The 15,618-nt window shown below is 42.3% G+C and overlaps 2 protein-coding genes and 1 long non-coding RNA gene across 3 annotated transcripts; 2 read left to right on the top strand and 1 right to left on the bottom strand.

The window, feature by feature from the left end:
* Positions 1–1,248: 1,248 nt before the first annotated feature.
* On the top strand, positions 1,249–6,469 carry LOC143002776 (dynein regulatory complex protein 11-like). The gene is made up of 19 exons (XM_076153121.1): positions 1,249–1,259; positions 1,663–1,960; positions 2,088–2,207; positions 2,320–2,460; positions 2,551–2,622; positions 2,723–2,928; positions 3,039–3,123; positions 3,223–3,327; positions 3,495–3,576; positions 3,844–3,950; positions 4,065–4,148; positions 4,256–4,332; positions 4,449–4,531; positions 4,604–4,708; positions 4,808–5,007; positions 5,299–5,385; positions 5,483–5,660; positions 5,767–6,002; positions 6,096–6,469. Exons 1-19 carry the CDS (start codon positions 1,249–1,251, stop codon positions 6,180–6,182), a joined length of 2,364 nt encoding a protein of 787 aa, XP_076009236.1. The 3' UTR covers positions 6,183–6,469.
* A 1,255-nt stretch (positions 6,470–7,724) lies between these two features.
* LOC143002709 (claudin-1) lies at positions 7,725–9,630 on the bottom strand. Its single transcript, XM_076153018.1, has 4 exons — positions 9,299–9,630; positions 8,597–8,761; positions 8,411–8,489; positions 7,725–8,218 (listed from the first exon to the last, which is right to left on the bottom strand). The coding sequence occupies exons 1-4, from the start codon at positions 9,495–9,497 to the stop codon at positions 8,065–8,067; spliced, it is 597 nt and encodes a 198-aa protein (XP_076009133.1). The 5' UTR covers positions 9,498–9,630; the 3' UTR covers positions 7,725–8,064.
* A 4,138-nt stretch (positions 9,631–13,768) lies between these two features.
* On the top strand, positions 13,769–14,887 carry LOC143002711 (uncharacterized). The gene is made up of 2 exons (XR_012963815.1): positions 13,769–13,905; positions 14,342–14,887. It is a non-coding gene; the product is annotated as an uncharacterized LOC143002711 (long non-coding RNA).
* The last annotated feature ends 731 nt before the right edge of the window (positions 14,888–15,618 follow it).

Below are 15,618 nucleotides of genomic sequence, written 5' to 3'. Positions count from 1 at the left end.
AGATAACCACACTGCACATGAGTACCCAAGAACAAATAGACTCTGATGTGTTGGTTTGAGGCTGTAGGCTTCTGTCTTTAAGTGGCCGTGAGCCAAAAGGTTTATTATTTCTCCGACGTAACAAATTCCAATAACAATGGGTACAGTACAACTGCTCCCCAAGCTCAATCAAGATGTACTCCGTCTGAAATATGTGGCAGTAAAACCTATTGTGGTGAGCTGTGGGTCCATCACTCATGTGATGTGTATCTTTGTGGTGGCTATAATCAGTAAGATGTTGTGAAACTGACTGGGTGGATTTGTATTTGGCCTTTGGGTTTTTCTCCTGGCTTCCATGTAAGTGGTTTCCTTGTTTTGATGTTAAGGCATTTTTGGATGAAGTGAGTAAAGCAGAAACACTTAGCAAGATTAATTACACTCAGCATGAGAAAAGTACAGCCAAGCACAACTTGAGCTACAGAAAATCCTACAGTAGACACTTTATGAACATAAAATATACAAAGGCTATATGTTGACTGATTTATGAAGAGAAGATTGTCCTGTACTGGGCATGTACTGGGCATGTACTCACACACACTTTGACACTCCACCATCATCACATCACCTGACCTCCATCATCCTCTCCAGTATATTAGTTTTATTATTTAGATAAAGCAAAACAAAACAGGCCAGACTTTCTTAACCACCTTAGTATTGAAAATACTTCAATAGCAATTCAGCTAACAGGTAATCAGCATTTACATATCCATTGCTTATCAGGAACTCAGCAATTAAAAACGTCAAAATATATCAATGTAAATATGTTTTGTTGGGTCTTGTAAATAATGATTAATTTAAACTTACCTTGGCTCAAGGTGGTGACAAAGTGGGCGTGGCCTGGCAGCAAACCAGTCTCTTTCGGCGACTTCGCCGAAAGATTTACCGCAGCTAATTAGCGCCCCGCAATTGCGCAAATACCACTCAACTGTTTGTGAATCTCAGTTAGCTTTACAAGAAAGAAACGCGTCATTGGTCCAAACTAAAGACATCCGGTTTACGGCCCCCCATACCGGTTCGTGCCAGTCGCAGTTTGATTGGCAGACTGAACCTGTACGCAGCTGCATACGTCATCAGTCACGGTGGCACTCCAGCTCCAACTCAATCACCTTAACAGTGTGATTGAGTTATACGTCACCGCATCGGCCAGTGACGCACGCAATATACGTACATTCTATATATTAAACACTGCAGACCGGCTCCACAGCTGGAATGTCGCAAAGGTAACGTTAAGTAAGCTTAGTGATCCATAATGTCGTGAATGTAAACAACGCTGGGTGCATTTCCCCTAATTTGTTTAAAACCAAAGTCAAATACAAAACTCATTCCTGACAGCAGGATATTAAAAACATTAAGAATAGAGCAACAATTGCCATAAGATTCATTCATTTGTAGGACTTGTTGCTATGAATTACTCCTCTTTGAATTGAAACATTAGATGAGAATGATCGTAAAGGATGTTAATTTATCTGTTGTCACAATGATTGGCGTTCCTGAATATGGGCTGTCCTGCCTGTATTAACTGCATTATTGTGGGAACTCTTTGTAGCCATCACGCCATCATCTTTAATGGTTTTCGTCATTTTCCATCTTGGCCTTAGTAAATCAGACTTTCAATTGTTCTAGGACATACAACGATCTATGGGCCGGTGCCCAGGAGGAGCTGAGATGCCTGTTGAAAGAGGAGCAAAGAATTGAGTCCTTCCAGCGTCTGGCCACGCTTTATGTGCGATACCTCCAGATGTTTAGACAGCTGGAGCAGGCCCATCACCATGTGGTCCACCCACAGAAGAGACGTGTGATTCTGGTGATTCTGGAGAGTGTGATAGGGAGAGTGTTGGAGCTCAAGAATGAAATGGTGGAGAAGGAGTTCTCTGAGTTCCACTACATGAATGATGTCCTCCATGACCTGAAGCTTACGCCTGTGAGTCAGAACACTCACACACATACTGGAAGTCTAAGTTGATCTCACTCAGTTTTACTGTGTATTCATGCCCTGGCTCGATATACGTGACTGTACCTCACAACTTTTTCTTTGTGTTGCTCTGTAGGCAGAACTTGAGATCCCCATCCCTCACTATTTCATCGGTGAATGCAGCAAGGAAGTACAAAACCGAACATTGATGCTGAAAAAGCTCTTCAAACTGGTGGAGATTACAGAAAGCCCAGATGTGAGCAGAAAATAGCTGCATCATAATTAACAGGGACACAGAATACATTATAATATTCATTCGTTCATGCGATCTATTCAATATTTTTTTTTAACTATACTTTATTTTTTAGGTGGAAGATGATCTGAGTAAAGAGGACAATGACCTCATTCCAATTGTACCGCTGGCCTCTAAGAAAAAGACGGATGAAGAGAGTTCGTATATAGAAAGGTCACGTGCGGAGATGGAATCAGCGGTGATCTGCATTCAGAAGGTGCTCGGTGTAACACAGCATGGCTCTCCCTCTTCCTGTCTTTAGCGTGTGTCACCTTCCAGGCTGAATGTGGTTTAATGTGATTTGCAGAACTGGAGGGGCTTCACACAGAGAAGGAAGGTAAAGATGGCTCGTGATGGAGAGCTGGTTTTCCTGGGAATGGTGAGTCAAACAGGCCATCTTAGTCCCATTGTTTATACTGGAAAAATGGATCCATGTGCAGGCTTTTCGCATTGAAATACCTTTTTTACTCTTATATCAGGCCCTGGATCCTACATACCTGGTGCCTCGCCCTGGAGAGGTCACTGCCCAGGCCAACAAAGTTTCTACATTGCAAAAAAAGAAATCCCACGAAGAAGACTTTCAGGAGGCCATAATGTCTGTCACCACTCAGCTACGGGACGTGGAGGGACCAGAAATAAGAGAGAACATCAAAGACCAGATCAGGCAGTGGTTCATCGAATGTCGGTAGGATGACGCAGAGGAGTTGTTGATTGAACAGAGTGAGTGGTTGACTGAACAGTGGAGCAGTGGCACATCTAACCTTGTCTCCTCTTCTGTGTGCTTTTATAAAATAGTGATGGTGAAGGGACTTTTCCGGACTACCCAGAGGAAGAAGATGGAGGATCTGCCCTCCTTTTTGCTGAAAGAAACCCTCAGGAGGTACAACACGTCCTCACTCAGACGTAATGTTGATTCCATGCTGTTATGGTTGCTAACAGAAGGACAGGGATTGAGTCAGGGATGCACATGTTTTTGCAGGTAGCAGAAACAATTGCTTACATGAAAGATGATGTTAATAAAAACAAACCAAAAGGGAAGGAGGAAAAGACTGGGAAGCAGGCCAAGGGGGACGACATAGAGGAAGTAAGTGCTCCAGATCTCTTCATTGAATTGTCATTGGTTGTATTCTGATTATTAGTATAGTTCAGATAAAATAATGAATTGAAACACGTGGGACTCTTGTTTGATCCTACTGTATCAGCTGCTTTGCTGCAGAGAAATAATCAACCAGTCCCTTTAACTTTTCTTAGACACGGGAAGAAGACACACGGTTGAAGATGCTCCCATCAGCTTTTCTGTCTGACTTGGAAGAGGGACACAAAGTTTTTGTCGGTAATTTTGAATTTAAGAAATATGTTATCAGGATGCTGACAAGTTTCAGGTCCAATCATTAGATCCACATTCTGTCACTTGTTTACAGCTGCCCATTTTACAGTCTGCTTACTTTGGATTCATAGTGTAAAAGCAAACCCTTGTTTCATTTTAAGAGGACAGATCAGGGGTTTGTATTCAGGCCTGTGTGAGAACATGATGGAAACATGTAAACGGGAATGCGCCACACAGCCGTGAAGCCCTGAAGTTAATGTTTGTGCTCATCAGATGTTTGGCAGAACCGCAGTGAGACCACAAACTTGAGTCAGAAGCACGAGGTGGGACTGGTCATGGAGGAAAAGACAGAAGTGATTGACGCAGAGATTCGATTACAGGTGAAGAAAACAAAACACCACAAAAGCTGAATGACATGAGCTGGGTGACAAAACTTGAATTAGTTTTGTCAACACTGCTGGGCAGATCTCCTGTATTTACACTCACTGTTTCAGGTGGATGAAGAGATGAGGAAGGAGCTGTCTGACCTGAAGCTACTTGTGGATAAAGACAAAGGTGGTAAAAAGAAAGGTGGCAAGGTATTGAAATGAAAGATTGAAATGAAAAATCTATGATGCTTGGGTTAGTTTCTCACTTTGACACAAATGACCTTGAGCTGTGTAACTTATGATATTCTACTTCACAGAAAAAGAAAGGAGGTAAGGGAAAGGGAAAGGGAAAGGGAAAGGGGGAGATAAAGGAGACGGATCTGACACCTGACAGGTGAGATCACACAGGCTGCAGATTTATGAAGCGCCTCATGTTTGATAGATTTATGGATCTGGAAAACTGGTAAATGCTGAATAACACAGAATGTATTCATACTTATTTTATACCAGGACTCTTGAGTCTCTGTGCCAGGAGCTGGTGGAACAGGGCTTGATGAAACAAGCAAAGGATGTTCGGCTGCAGGATTACTTGGGTAAGATTGATATTGCTCTACAATACGATACATGACTGCTGATCACTAGGAGTTGTTTCTTCTGGTTTCTAGGTGACTATTATTACCGTGGGACCAAACTGAGACATGACATGGAGCCCATGCCGTCGTGGTCAGGAGTGCGGCAAGTCATCGCTCTCTATGGCATTTTACCATTAGGTCAGTCCACTGTCATTATATATTAAGGCCTCTCTTTTCTTTCTTTTTTATTTTTATCATTATTCATTCTTTGTTGTGGCTGGTGTGTGTGGTTTGCAGGATCCAAAGTGGTACACGCTAAGGCTCCCCTCATAAAGGCCATCCTGCTGGCAGGGCCAGACGGAGTGGGCAAGAGGATGTTGGTCCATGCAATGTGCCGGGAGACAGGTGCCACCCTGTTTGATCTGTCACCCATGAATATAGCAGGAAAATACCCAGGCAAGAGCGGCCTCAACATGATGCTTCACATTGTCTTTAAGGTAACACGGGTATCAAGCTCATTACAACTGCTATTTTGCATTTACTGATTGTAATGGGATCGTCTTCCTTTGTCAAATACCTGTTTTAGTGGTGTGGACCCCCTCAAGTAGATTAAGTTAATGCTTCCATTTTGTGGTTGTGAAGGATTTGTTTATTCTTTGTGATGATCTGTCACTGCCTGCCTGACGTACTGCTCCAGACTTATGTGCCCTGATGCCTCTGTGTGTTTGATATACAGTATACATATCACATCTGACAAACAAGGTAACAAAGTCATCATCTTCATACAGGTTGCAAGACAGATGCAGCCTTCAGTAATATGGGTCGGAGAAGCAGAGAAAATGTTCAACAAGAAACCTCCACAAGAGGAAAATCAGGTATTCCCAAGTACCTTGTAAGGCTGAAGGGCAGTGTCACTTTACTATTGATTATTATTTTACATGATGATTAAAAACAGTTTCCATGTGTACTCAGAACGATCCAAACCGCTTGAGGGACATCTTCCCCAAGTTCCTCAAGTTGATCAGAGGGGAGAGTCGTGTTCTTATAGTGGGAGCAACTTCAGACCCATTAAGTGCTGAGATGAAGCCACTGGGTAAAGTGTTCAGCAAAATCATCGTCATTCCAAGACCTGACTATGGATCAAGATATGGTGACGACATATATTTCTTTGCAGATTTTACTTAACAAGTTTGTTGATTGATACATTTTTATTATACAAGTTTGACTCATGACATGTGACTCTTGTTTGCTGTCAGTCTTGTGGAGGGAACTGATCAAAAAGCACAGAGGTGTGGTCACCGATGCTCTGGACATCAGCTTCTTGGCTAAGATTACTGAAGGATATTCCCAAGGTCACATAGTCATGGTGATCCAGAGCATTCTTACCAAACAACGGATCCGGGAGCAAGCAAAGAGACCCTTAACGGCTGCTGAGTTTGTCGACCCATTTGACTCGTTCGACACTCTATATAAAGACGAAGAAACTATTAAGGTTTGGTGGATATGTCATGTTTTCATTACGTTTTAAGTACATATATTTTTTTTCATTGATTAATTTGTATCTTTTTCCTGTGTGTGTCACTAGAAATGGTACACAAAAACCCCCCTGGGAAAGAAGAGGGCTAAAGGTACGGCTGGGAGGGGAGGAGGAAAAGGAAAGAAAGGGAAATAAGACAAATAAAGTTATGAGAATTTGTTTATGAATCATGAATGATGTCACAGCATGTCGTGTTCTGGGAGGATCGGTAAGAGGCTGGTTTCCACTGTGATGAAAGGGTTAAAGGGGTGAAAGTACATGTATGTTGTTATTCTCACTGAATTAAACAAATGCATTTCCCATGCTGGGCAGCAGATGGTGCTGCAGAGACTCCATCCTCTTTGTTTTCATAGGAAATCGAATATACTGTATGTACTGTATAAAGTTTGAAGGAAGATCATAGTCGACAGTGTGTGTTATCTTATCGCTTATCTATTTTTATCTTATGCTCCTATAATTGGAGGGCCAGACTTGCCACTAACCCTGCTCATGGGTCCAGCATGTGCCTGGGGTGTTGCCATTTCATTTACATTTTTATGTATTTTGTATTTGCATGACCAAATTAAAGTAGTGTTTGACATCATGCATGGCAGGATTTCCTTTGGATGATGTCACAGTTGAGACACAGTAATTTGATAACATGTTGGAGAACATCTCTAAAGATGTTACAAGAAGAGCAGAAACACCCAAAGGGTTATGCTTTAAAGGGGGAGGGACCCAGAGGCTCCATGCAGTTGCCTGCTTTGCCTCATGGTAAAAGTGGATCATAATAATCAACTTATCTTAACATTATTCAGTGGAGTGGTGTGCATCCTTCCTCTTTGGAGTTGATCTCTCATTCGATATGTTGGGTTTTTACTATACATCTGGAAATAAAGTGGATTTATCTTTGGGTATTTTTCAGCAGTATGTCCTTCATCAGTCCAGTGTGTTTCCAGATAACACAGTACTGATTAAAAGTTTCATGATGATCGCTCCTCTTTACAGGAATTATGGGTGCCACACACCAGCTGTAATAATAAGTTCAAGTGAGTATTCAGACTGTCAGACTCACTCTGTTATGAAAGGAAGGAAATGTCTCCGCGTCAGGAAAACACTCATTACTGCAGCATTGCCATGTAAGGCCAACGTGAGCCACTTTGCCATGACAAATAGTAATGACTTCATGTAATCCACTCAAAAAGTGTATTATTGTCTTGATGAAGTTGGTGTATATTCATTATCAACTCCATTACACTCTTTGAAGCTCAAACTCATTGAAAAGTATTAATAAAGAAAGAAATATGATGGTAAAGTTAGGTTAAATCTCCTCAAACAAGCAGCAAACACAGCTATGGCTTCCTTCACACTCCTTTAACATCACTGGGTGACAAGATGAGGATTTTGCGGCGTGTTTGACCACAGACCACGCTGTCTGCTTCATTGCCTCACACACACTAATTCACTAAAGGTTATTCCCCTCCTATATGGTATTCTGCTTTGATTGAGCCTCAGAGGTTCTTCACCATGTATAATTACATCACTGAAGGAAATCACAGCATAGGAGATGATTCATTGATCGGCCCGCACACTGAAGGCCGGGATTTCAGTATAAATTAGTTATTTAATCATTAAGGGGTCTGGAAATATATCCCCTGAAACATAAGTATTGTGCTGAATGGAAAGTAAACCACGTGATGAAAACAAATTATTCAATTTTTTATTATAAAATAGAAAACATTTAAAAATCACAGTCAGTACAAAAAAATAGGTGATGGAAGACTTAATGTATGGGAAAGTATAGTAGGTGACAGGTCAGTGACATGTGATGACAGTCACTAATCATATCAGACACTGCTGACTGATGAAATGGTCTGACGCAGGTAAATTCCACACTAAACTAATAAATGTAATTTGAAGTCCTGTCCCACACTCCATGATCCTGGTTTCTGTCTTGATGCTGTAGGAGCATTTTCTTTCCATTATCCCAGGAACAGTGTGTGTGTGGAGGCCTCGCCTGCCTCCTCCACCCTCTGTGCTACACATAGTTGGTAGAAGGTGTGGTACGGAGGTGGGTGGGACTCATGGATGATGATGACCCCGAGCATCTCCTACAGCTCAGGAACGCTCCTCCAGCCAGACTGAGGAGGGCTCCGCCCAAACTCACAAACACTGCTTTACCAAACTCATACCTGCAGAGAAACACACTCATAATCAAATGGGCATACGTCATGTTATCTACCTATGTTGAACGCACTTATTGGAAGTCGCTTTGGATAAAAGCGTCTGCTAAATGACCGTAATGTTATGTAATGTCATGCAGATGCTCTCCCTCTCTCTCTCTCTCTCTCTCTCTCTCTCTCTCCGTGTGTGTGTGTGTGTACCTTTGCAAGTGATGGGATCCAAAGAAGGTCTGAACAATTACTCTGACATACCAAGAGGTTATGATGAGGATCAATAAACCTAAACAAAGAAAACAAAACCAATTTTAGAAACTCACATGATTCCATTAAAGATAAATTATAAGGCATCAAATGAAATGCTTTTCACAATTTCATCAAGTCACTGACCTGAAATCATGAACAAGATTCCTCCGGTCATAGCTGCAGTGTTTTTGCTCTTGTCCCTTCCATCCATGAAGCGAGTGCACTTCATCCCCACAGTGGAGACCAGCAGGGCCACACAGGAGAGGAGGATGCTGAACAGCATCACTGCCCTGGTGACCTGGACCTCAACTGTAGGCGGAGAAGTGGGAATGATGATTTCCTATAAACATCCTGATTTAGGTCCTAATCTGCAGTGGAATATCTGATAGCATCACACACCCAAACTGGAGTCATGACTCATGACCTTCCATCAAGATAATTTCCTCCCGTAAATATAGATTTAGATTTAGAAACTTATTTTTAAGGAATGATTTTGAAATTTTCCACCCATAATAAAAATATGAAATAATTACATTTAAAACACATGTATAAGAATGAAAAAATAACATTTTATTATTACTTAAAAACATTTAAAATAAATCCTCAAATGAAAAAAAAGTCAAATTATAAAAAACAAAAACATGAAGCTTAATCGTCTTACATTTTAAAATATATATTACTATCTCCTTAGTCCCCCGTTTATCTAAAATAATTTATTTTCTCTTATTTTTCCTTTCCCTTTCTTTTCTTTTCTTTTCTTTTCTTTTCTTTTCTTTTCTGTCCTTTTCTTTTCTTTTCTCTGCTAACTAGGTTAAATCTCTGAACCAGGTCATCAGTCAGACTCACCGGGCAGCTTGAGCAGGGACTCGTGAAGCTCGCAGGTCAGCTTCTCGCTGCCGGTGCAGGTCATCCACATGCCCTCGTAGATCTTGTGCGCTTTGCTGTAGTAGCGTTTCCACTCAACCATGAAAGTAGCGGCGACGGCGGCAGCGAGTCCGCACAGTGAGAGCGTGAAGCCGAGCAGCTGCAGTCCAGAGCTCGGCATGGTGAGGAGGAGGAGGAGGAAGATGAAAGGTTGCAAAGTGATGCTGCTGGCCGCCTTGTATAGTTAGAGTCGATCTGCCTTTAACGTCTCAGCACCGGACCGTTATCCAGTGAGCTCGGATCTGCGTTCCAGCTCCTTTTTAAGGCTCAGGGCGCATGACGCATGGGAAGTCTCAAGTCCAGCTGACATCGCGGGGCTGATGGGCAGGGATGGAGGGGCTCAGCCTGGAATCACCTCAGACCACCTTAAAGACCACCTTAAGTGCTGGTGTCAGCCTCAGGTTACACAAAGCTCAGATTTATTACAGAGCTGCTAAGTAATTAGTTAATGAAAGTAATTGAATAGCTCAAAAGATATGTTTATAAAATAAAATAGCATATTTTCCTTCCACACATATTGATTTCTTTTAGCAGAAGTTTATGTAAAAAAGGAAAACATCAATTATGTCTATATTCCATACAAGCAAACTATGGTACCAACATATCTCAAATGGAATGAAAGTATTAATTAATCTTGTCAGCTAACCTGCGTTTGACCAATTATAATATCTGCTGTCATCAACTTTTATGGAATGTATGGATGAATTGTGTATTGTATTGTGTCATTTTCAGATTGAAATTATTATTATTGTTTGATTTAAACTTGCCACATATCATTTAAATACAGAGACCCAAACATTTGACTCATGTCACTCTTATTAATTCATTAACTCAGAATTCATCTTAATGTAATGAGCCTTGGTTACAAGTGGCTCTCAAACTGCTGTACGAGTTCCACCTGTGTTATTGTCCAATTAAACTTAGATTTTTGTTGACAATCAGTCAGTAATTGTTGGTGTTCATGCTTTAAACATCATTCACTCTTTGTTGTAGAATATTGAGACAAATACAGAAAGCAGATAAACAACAACAACAACAGAAAATAGATCTAAACGATGAAAAACATGAATCTCTCAGCGACACAAGTGAAGGCTATCACGCTCAATTGTCATTCCATTCCGCAATCTTCTACCCAAGCACGATTCTATGTGAGCAACATTGCCCTCAATTTACCCAAACAATTATCCAATTATCTGACCATCTTTGGTCAAAGGATGCCCGTCTGTAAACACTCTTAGATTGGATCAGTGTCCACCCTTTCCTGGAATAAGCTGCATTCAAAACAACACTCACATTTCTTGACCTTAATATTTAAAAGTCTCTCTCTTTACCGGAGAGAACTTTCAGTCACATGAGGTCACAATGTCATATTTCTATCTGCTCTATGCTCATATGTACGTGATACACAGGTGCCATTCATCAGATTGACCTATGTGACCCTGCTGTGTGAGTGTAAGAGTGTAACACTGCTTTAAGACTTAAATCAAACTTCCTTACAAACTCCTCCTATTTACTAAAATAACAAAGCATTTGATTCCGTGAACGTCTTGGCAGCGGAGGCCCGACATTCCCTCATCCACGCACTATTAAGATATGCAAATCAGGAACAGTTCCCCTCTATCTTGACACGGGAGGAATGTGTACAGTAGGTGCAGGAGCTTAAGATGAAAAAACGTCATCTCTCCTTCCTGCTAACAGACAAGTTCCACATTAAGCTGATTGTCCTGCCACACCAACAAAAGTGAGGCCGAGACGGAACTATTAAATGTGTAGCTGTACCAGTAGCTGTATGAATACTAATATTAGTAAATTTGAAGCTGTACAAACAAATCAACAAGCTGACATCATAGAGTTTGATGAAACAGAGTCATGGGCACAGTATTACCTTTTGAAAATCATTTATATAAAACTTGGATTCAATCTTCTCATTAGTGTGATCTAAAATATAACACGTGAAAATCAATCTTGAAAATGGAGGGGAAACAAAGGTTGCTGGCAGATTTTGAGGGGCAGATATGAGCTTCATGAGTGAGACCTGAAACAGAGAAGGAAATGAAACTTAATGTTGTAAGTAGTCATGCTGGGATCAGAAACAGGAGTGGCAACAATGAACTTCAGCTGGCATGGAAATGACACTGAGTCCCGATCAAGGATACTAGAGTGTGTTTCTGCTTCTGATGAAAGACATAGGATGATATCAAGAGGTCCTATTCATAAAATACAGCAGAATACTGTTCACCTTAATACTGTGTAAACTCTAGATGACCTCAGTTCACCCTGTGGAGCGCTGATGACGATGACAGACAATTACAAAATCTTAACAATAGTTGATTCCAGCACCTCCAATATATTTCCAAGTGACATGTCAACAGGCTGTTTCAGATGATATGAGACCTGCAAATGTTCCTTCAGGTTTCCCCCCTTTGGCAACGCAGCACAGCAAACACAAATTCTACTGGTACTCCATACTTATCAGCCTTTGTTAGGTTTACTGTTAAAGTGAGCTTTCCTTTCCACTGGGATACAGGATGAGATTCCATCATGGCTTTCTGCAGTAGAGCTACGTAATATCCTCCTTCATCACACAACAGGAGGAAGCGCCATTCAAGGGGTGAGCTGACTAACATCTGTTCTGGGAGCAGCGACCGTTAAAGCTACATGAGGCCCGGATGGTTGATGGTTTCATTTGTCAGCCTTGCTGAGTGTTCGGCGGAATGAAAACTGGGTAAGTAAGCGATGAACCTTTCCTTTATGTCTTCAAACTTCGTCAAAATTAAATTGTGGAGTCGTCCTATACTAATAACACTCTCACACACGGCCTGCAGTGATCTCAAACACTCTCCATGAACCTTTCATACAGAGTTTTGTGAGAGCAGCGTGTGTGAAAGACGCCACCAAGTGGTCTTACAGGGAACAGGACACCCGACACATTTATGGATCCGCTGATGATGAACCAATTCATTCAGATAATGTAAAGTGAGTCCAGCTCTCCAATATACAATACTAATTATAGTTGTGCAGTTGCAAGTGTAAAACAGACTCACGTTTGACAATTACACCTGAACATGTTTTCTGTGTGTGTGTGTGCACAGATGTTTGCAGGCCGCATCAATTGTTTGACGATGAGAAAATAACTCGCACTCATACTTTGTCCTTTTGTGCAAGCTTAGACAAAGCACCTGAGAATTGCCTTGGCACACATAAGAGGGTGACTCCCAGCACAGATAGGTCTAAGTGCTGCTGCAAACCAGTCTGATGTCATTCCTGCATCAGGCACAGCACACAGTGCCCAGGGCCAAACTGCCTGCTTCATTTACACGCCCCATGATGGGAATGTTTACATGTTTACTGTTTGAGACTTCCTTTCGCGGCTCCTTGCTCGTATTCTGAGTATTGATACAAAAAAAGTGTAAGAGTAATATTATGAGCATGTATGCAAGCTTACATAGGAAGCAAACAGCAGCTCTGTGTCTCCATCGTCAGTCTGATGGTGGCCGCGCTCATTAGAATGCGATGGCAGCTTAACAGGTGAACGCCCTCACACTATAAATCATCCTGCAGGTTCAAGTGAGAACAGATTGAGTTGAGTGCGTTTTCCTTCCTCATCCTTGGTAATAACTAGATGTCATTATTGATTTCCACTAAGACAGCCACTGAGGCGTGGTTGACGAAGATATGCTGATGCAATCCTGTCAGGGTGGGACAAACACCTCGCTCACAGAGACGCAGAATGAAGAGCAGAACCTGGAAGTGTTGTGTTGACATAACAATCTGAGATAAGATCCTGCTGATCGCTTGTTACTCCCATCAAATCATCAAGTGATCACAAAGAAGTCTACAGTCTGATGTGTGTTTGGACATATTCATTGTTGCAGTTTGATCTGTCTGAATGATTTCCCTCCCATAAAAACAGAGCTTGGCTTTACTCGGTTAAAGGCGGGATCAATTTGGTGTCTGACTAAATAGTTCCCCGACTACCTCTACCGGTTTTTCCTCAAGATGAGCCCCAGGCTTTAGCAGGCCGAGAGAGAGAGAGAGAGAGAGAGAGAGAGAGAGAGAGAGAGAGAGAGAGAGAGAGAGAGAGAGAGAGAGAGAGAGCACAGGTGACCAGTGGATAGCTATTTGACTGATGAAGGCTGGTGAGAGGGAAACTGCAACTCATAATTCTACTGACACAGAACCTGTTGCTCTCTCTCTCTCTCTCTCTCTCTCTCTCTCTCTCTCTCTCTCTCTCTCTCTCTCTCTCTCTCACACACACACACACACACTATCTCTCTCTCCCTCCTTCCCTCCCTCCCTCCCTCCCTCCCTCCCTCAGAAGTGGGTGGGGCGCAGGTGTGCTGCTGGGTGTGCTTCCTCTCCGTGTCTCAACACGGCGTGCTGCAGTTGACAGACTGCTGCATTCACCTTTTTTACCTTAAAGGTGAGACAGCGATCCACGCAGGGTCCCGTTCTTCTGCTGTCTAACATAACTAAGATCACTGCAGCACGCCATGGCAACTACGACTGGATGACCCCGACCATGACAGGTGTGTGTGTGTTGATTTACCTTTAAATATTTCCTCCTGTGTGTTTGTGCAGTTGGGCAGCAAACCTTTAATACGCTTGTTAGTTCTGATGCATGTTCATGTGGAATTTCACTGTCAGCTCTCTCTCTCTCTCTCTCCTCACACCGGCTCCTGCTGGCCGGTGTGTGATTCGGTCTGCTGCAACATGTTTTCAACCTGATGATTCAAATGAACAAATAATAGCAAATAACTGTGGCCTGAGTATGAATAAATATTTGCCTGCTCTTGTGAACTAGCTGCTGTTGTAATAAAGCTCGATGGGACCACAGTGCGTGAAGAAACGTGCAAATGACACACACACACACACGCACACACACACACACACACACTCTCCACCCGCACATTACTGTGATGTTGTTGATATACAACACAGTAACCCAGTTTCTCTTCTTCTCAGGCTCTTTGTCGCAAAGCGCTTCTGTTGCCCGCACAGCTGGAAACTTTGCCTGGGAATTTCTAAGCAGAAGAATTTCAGTCATTGTTTCTGGTCGTGTGTGCAATGTGCATGTCAAGGAACCAAACAGGATCCGGCAGAATGGAGTTTGCATGAAGACCGCGGCTTTTCCTGCGGTATTGACTCAGAAAAATATGCCTGTGTTTGCTTAGTTTGATGATCATTTCTGCAGGCAGGTGGATGAGCACAGAGGCCTACAGGAGCGCTGAGCCCAGTCTGGCTCGGCCTAGAACCTCTAAACCTGCATCATCTAGTTTGTTAACGCTTCTCTTAGGGGGGAACTCTGAGCCAAAGCCTGTGAGTTTTAACATTGGCCCATCAGATATCTAAGCAGGGACCTACAGCGACAAGCATGTAACTGTCAGGATCCACTGAAGCTCCAACAAACCGGTTTACTGGATAACCGAGGACAGATCCAGGTTTGCCTCAGTCGTCCTGTCAGCTGTCTAAACCTGCTCCTTACCTCAGACCTCCTGCTTTCCTGATTAAGTTCGCTTTAAAAAGCAGGGAGATTTCTGTTATTCAACCAACAACTAGAGGTGTGTTGGTTGTGCTATAACCCACAGAGGGCATGGCATCGCCGCGTGCAGATCAACCACCAGTATGTCAGGTATGTTGATGAACCAGCTCCGGCTCTACCTGGACTCATTATGGGTGTAACCATGTACTTTCTGTGACAGCAGTGGCATGATTTATTAAAAATGTTCCCCTCTAAAAAACAGAAGCCTCTGTTTGTATTGGAGACACGTTTCCTTTATTAGCTGCAGTAAATATTGGTTTGCAAACAGCTGGAGGTCTGAACAGCTTTTTCAAACTGGTTTCTCTTGGATGTGCTGAGGTCAACACTGGAACCTAGAGGTGAGTGAGACATCATGTAAGCTGTTAACAGGGTGTCGGCTAATGTTGCTACAACTGAATAAATACCTGTAGTTATATTTGTTGTACAGATTTGTTCCAGTGAGAGACTCTTAAAGATCCGGTGGCAATAATGGAGCTATTTATGGACTTTATAGGCAGCCAATCATGTCGGTGACGGAAACTGTAAAACTAATAAACTAAAAACAACAAAGCCACGCCTCAAACTTATTAGAGTGTCCTCCATTCACAATCTTCCGGTTGGTCCTGATAGTCATAGATTTCCCTCTACTTTCATGTTTTTAGACTCAATAGCACACAAATAGACTGAATTTGATGCTTTAAATGAGTGGAGTGCCCCTTTA

Source organism: Genypterus blacodes, unplaced genomic scaffold (assembly GCF_046128005.1).
Source record: "Genypterus blacodes isolate CSIRO-AG114 ecotype Tasmania unplaced genomic scaffold, CSIRO-AGI_Gbla_v1 ptg000058l_1, whole genome shotgun sequence".
Taxonomy (NCBI): Eukaryota; Metazoa; Chordata; class Actinopteri; order Ophidiiformes; family Ophidiidae; genus Genypterus; species Genypterus blacodes.
This window is presented reverse-complemented; position numbering and strand designations above follow the sequence as displayed.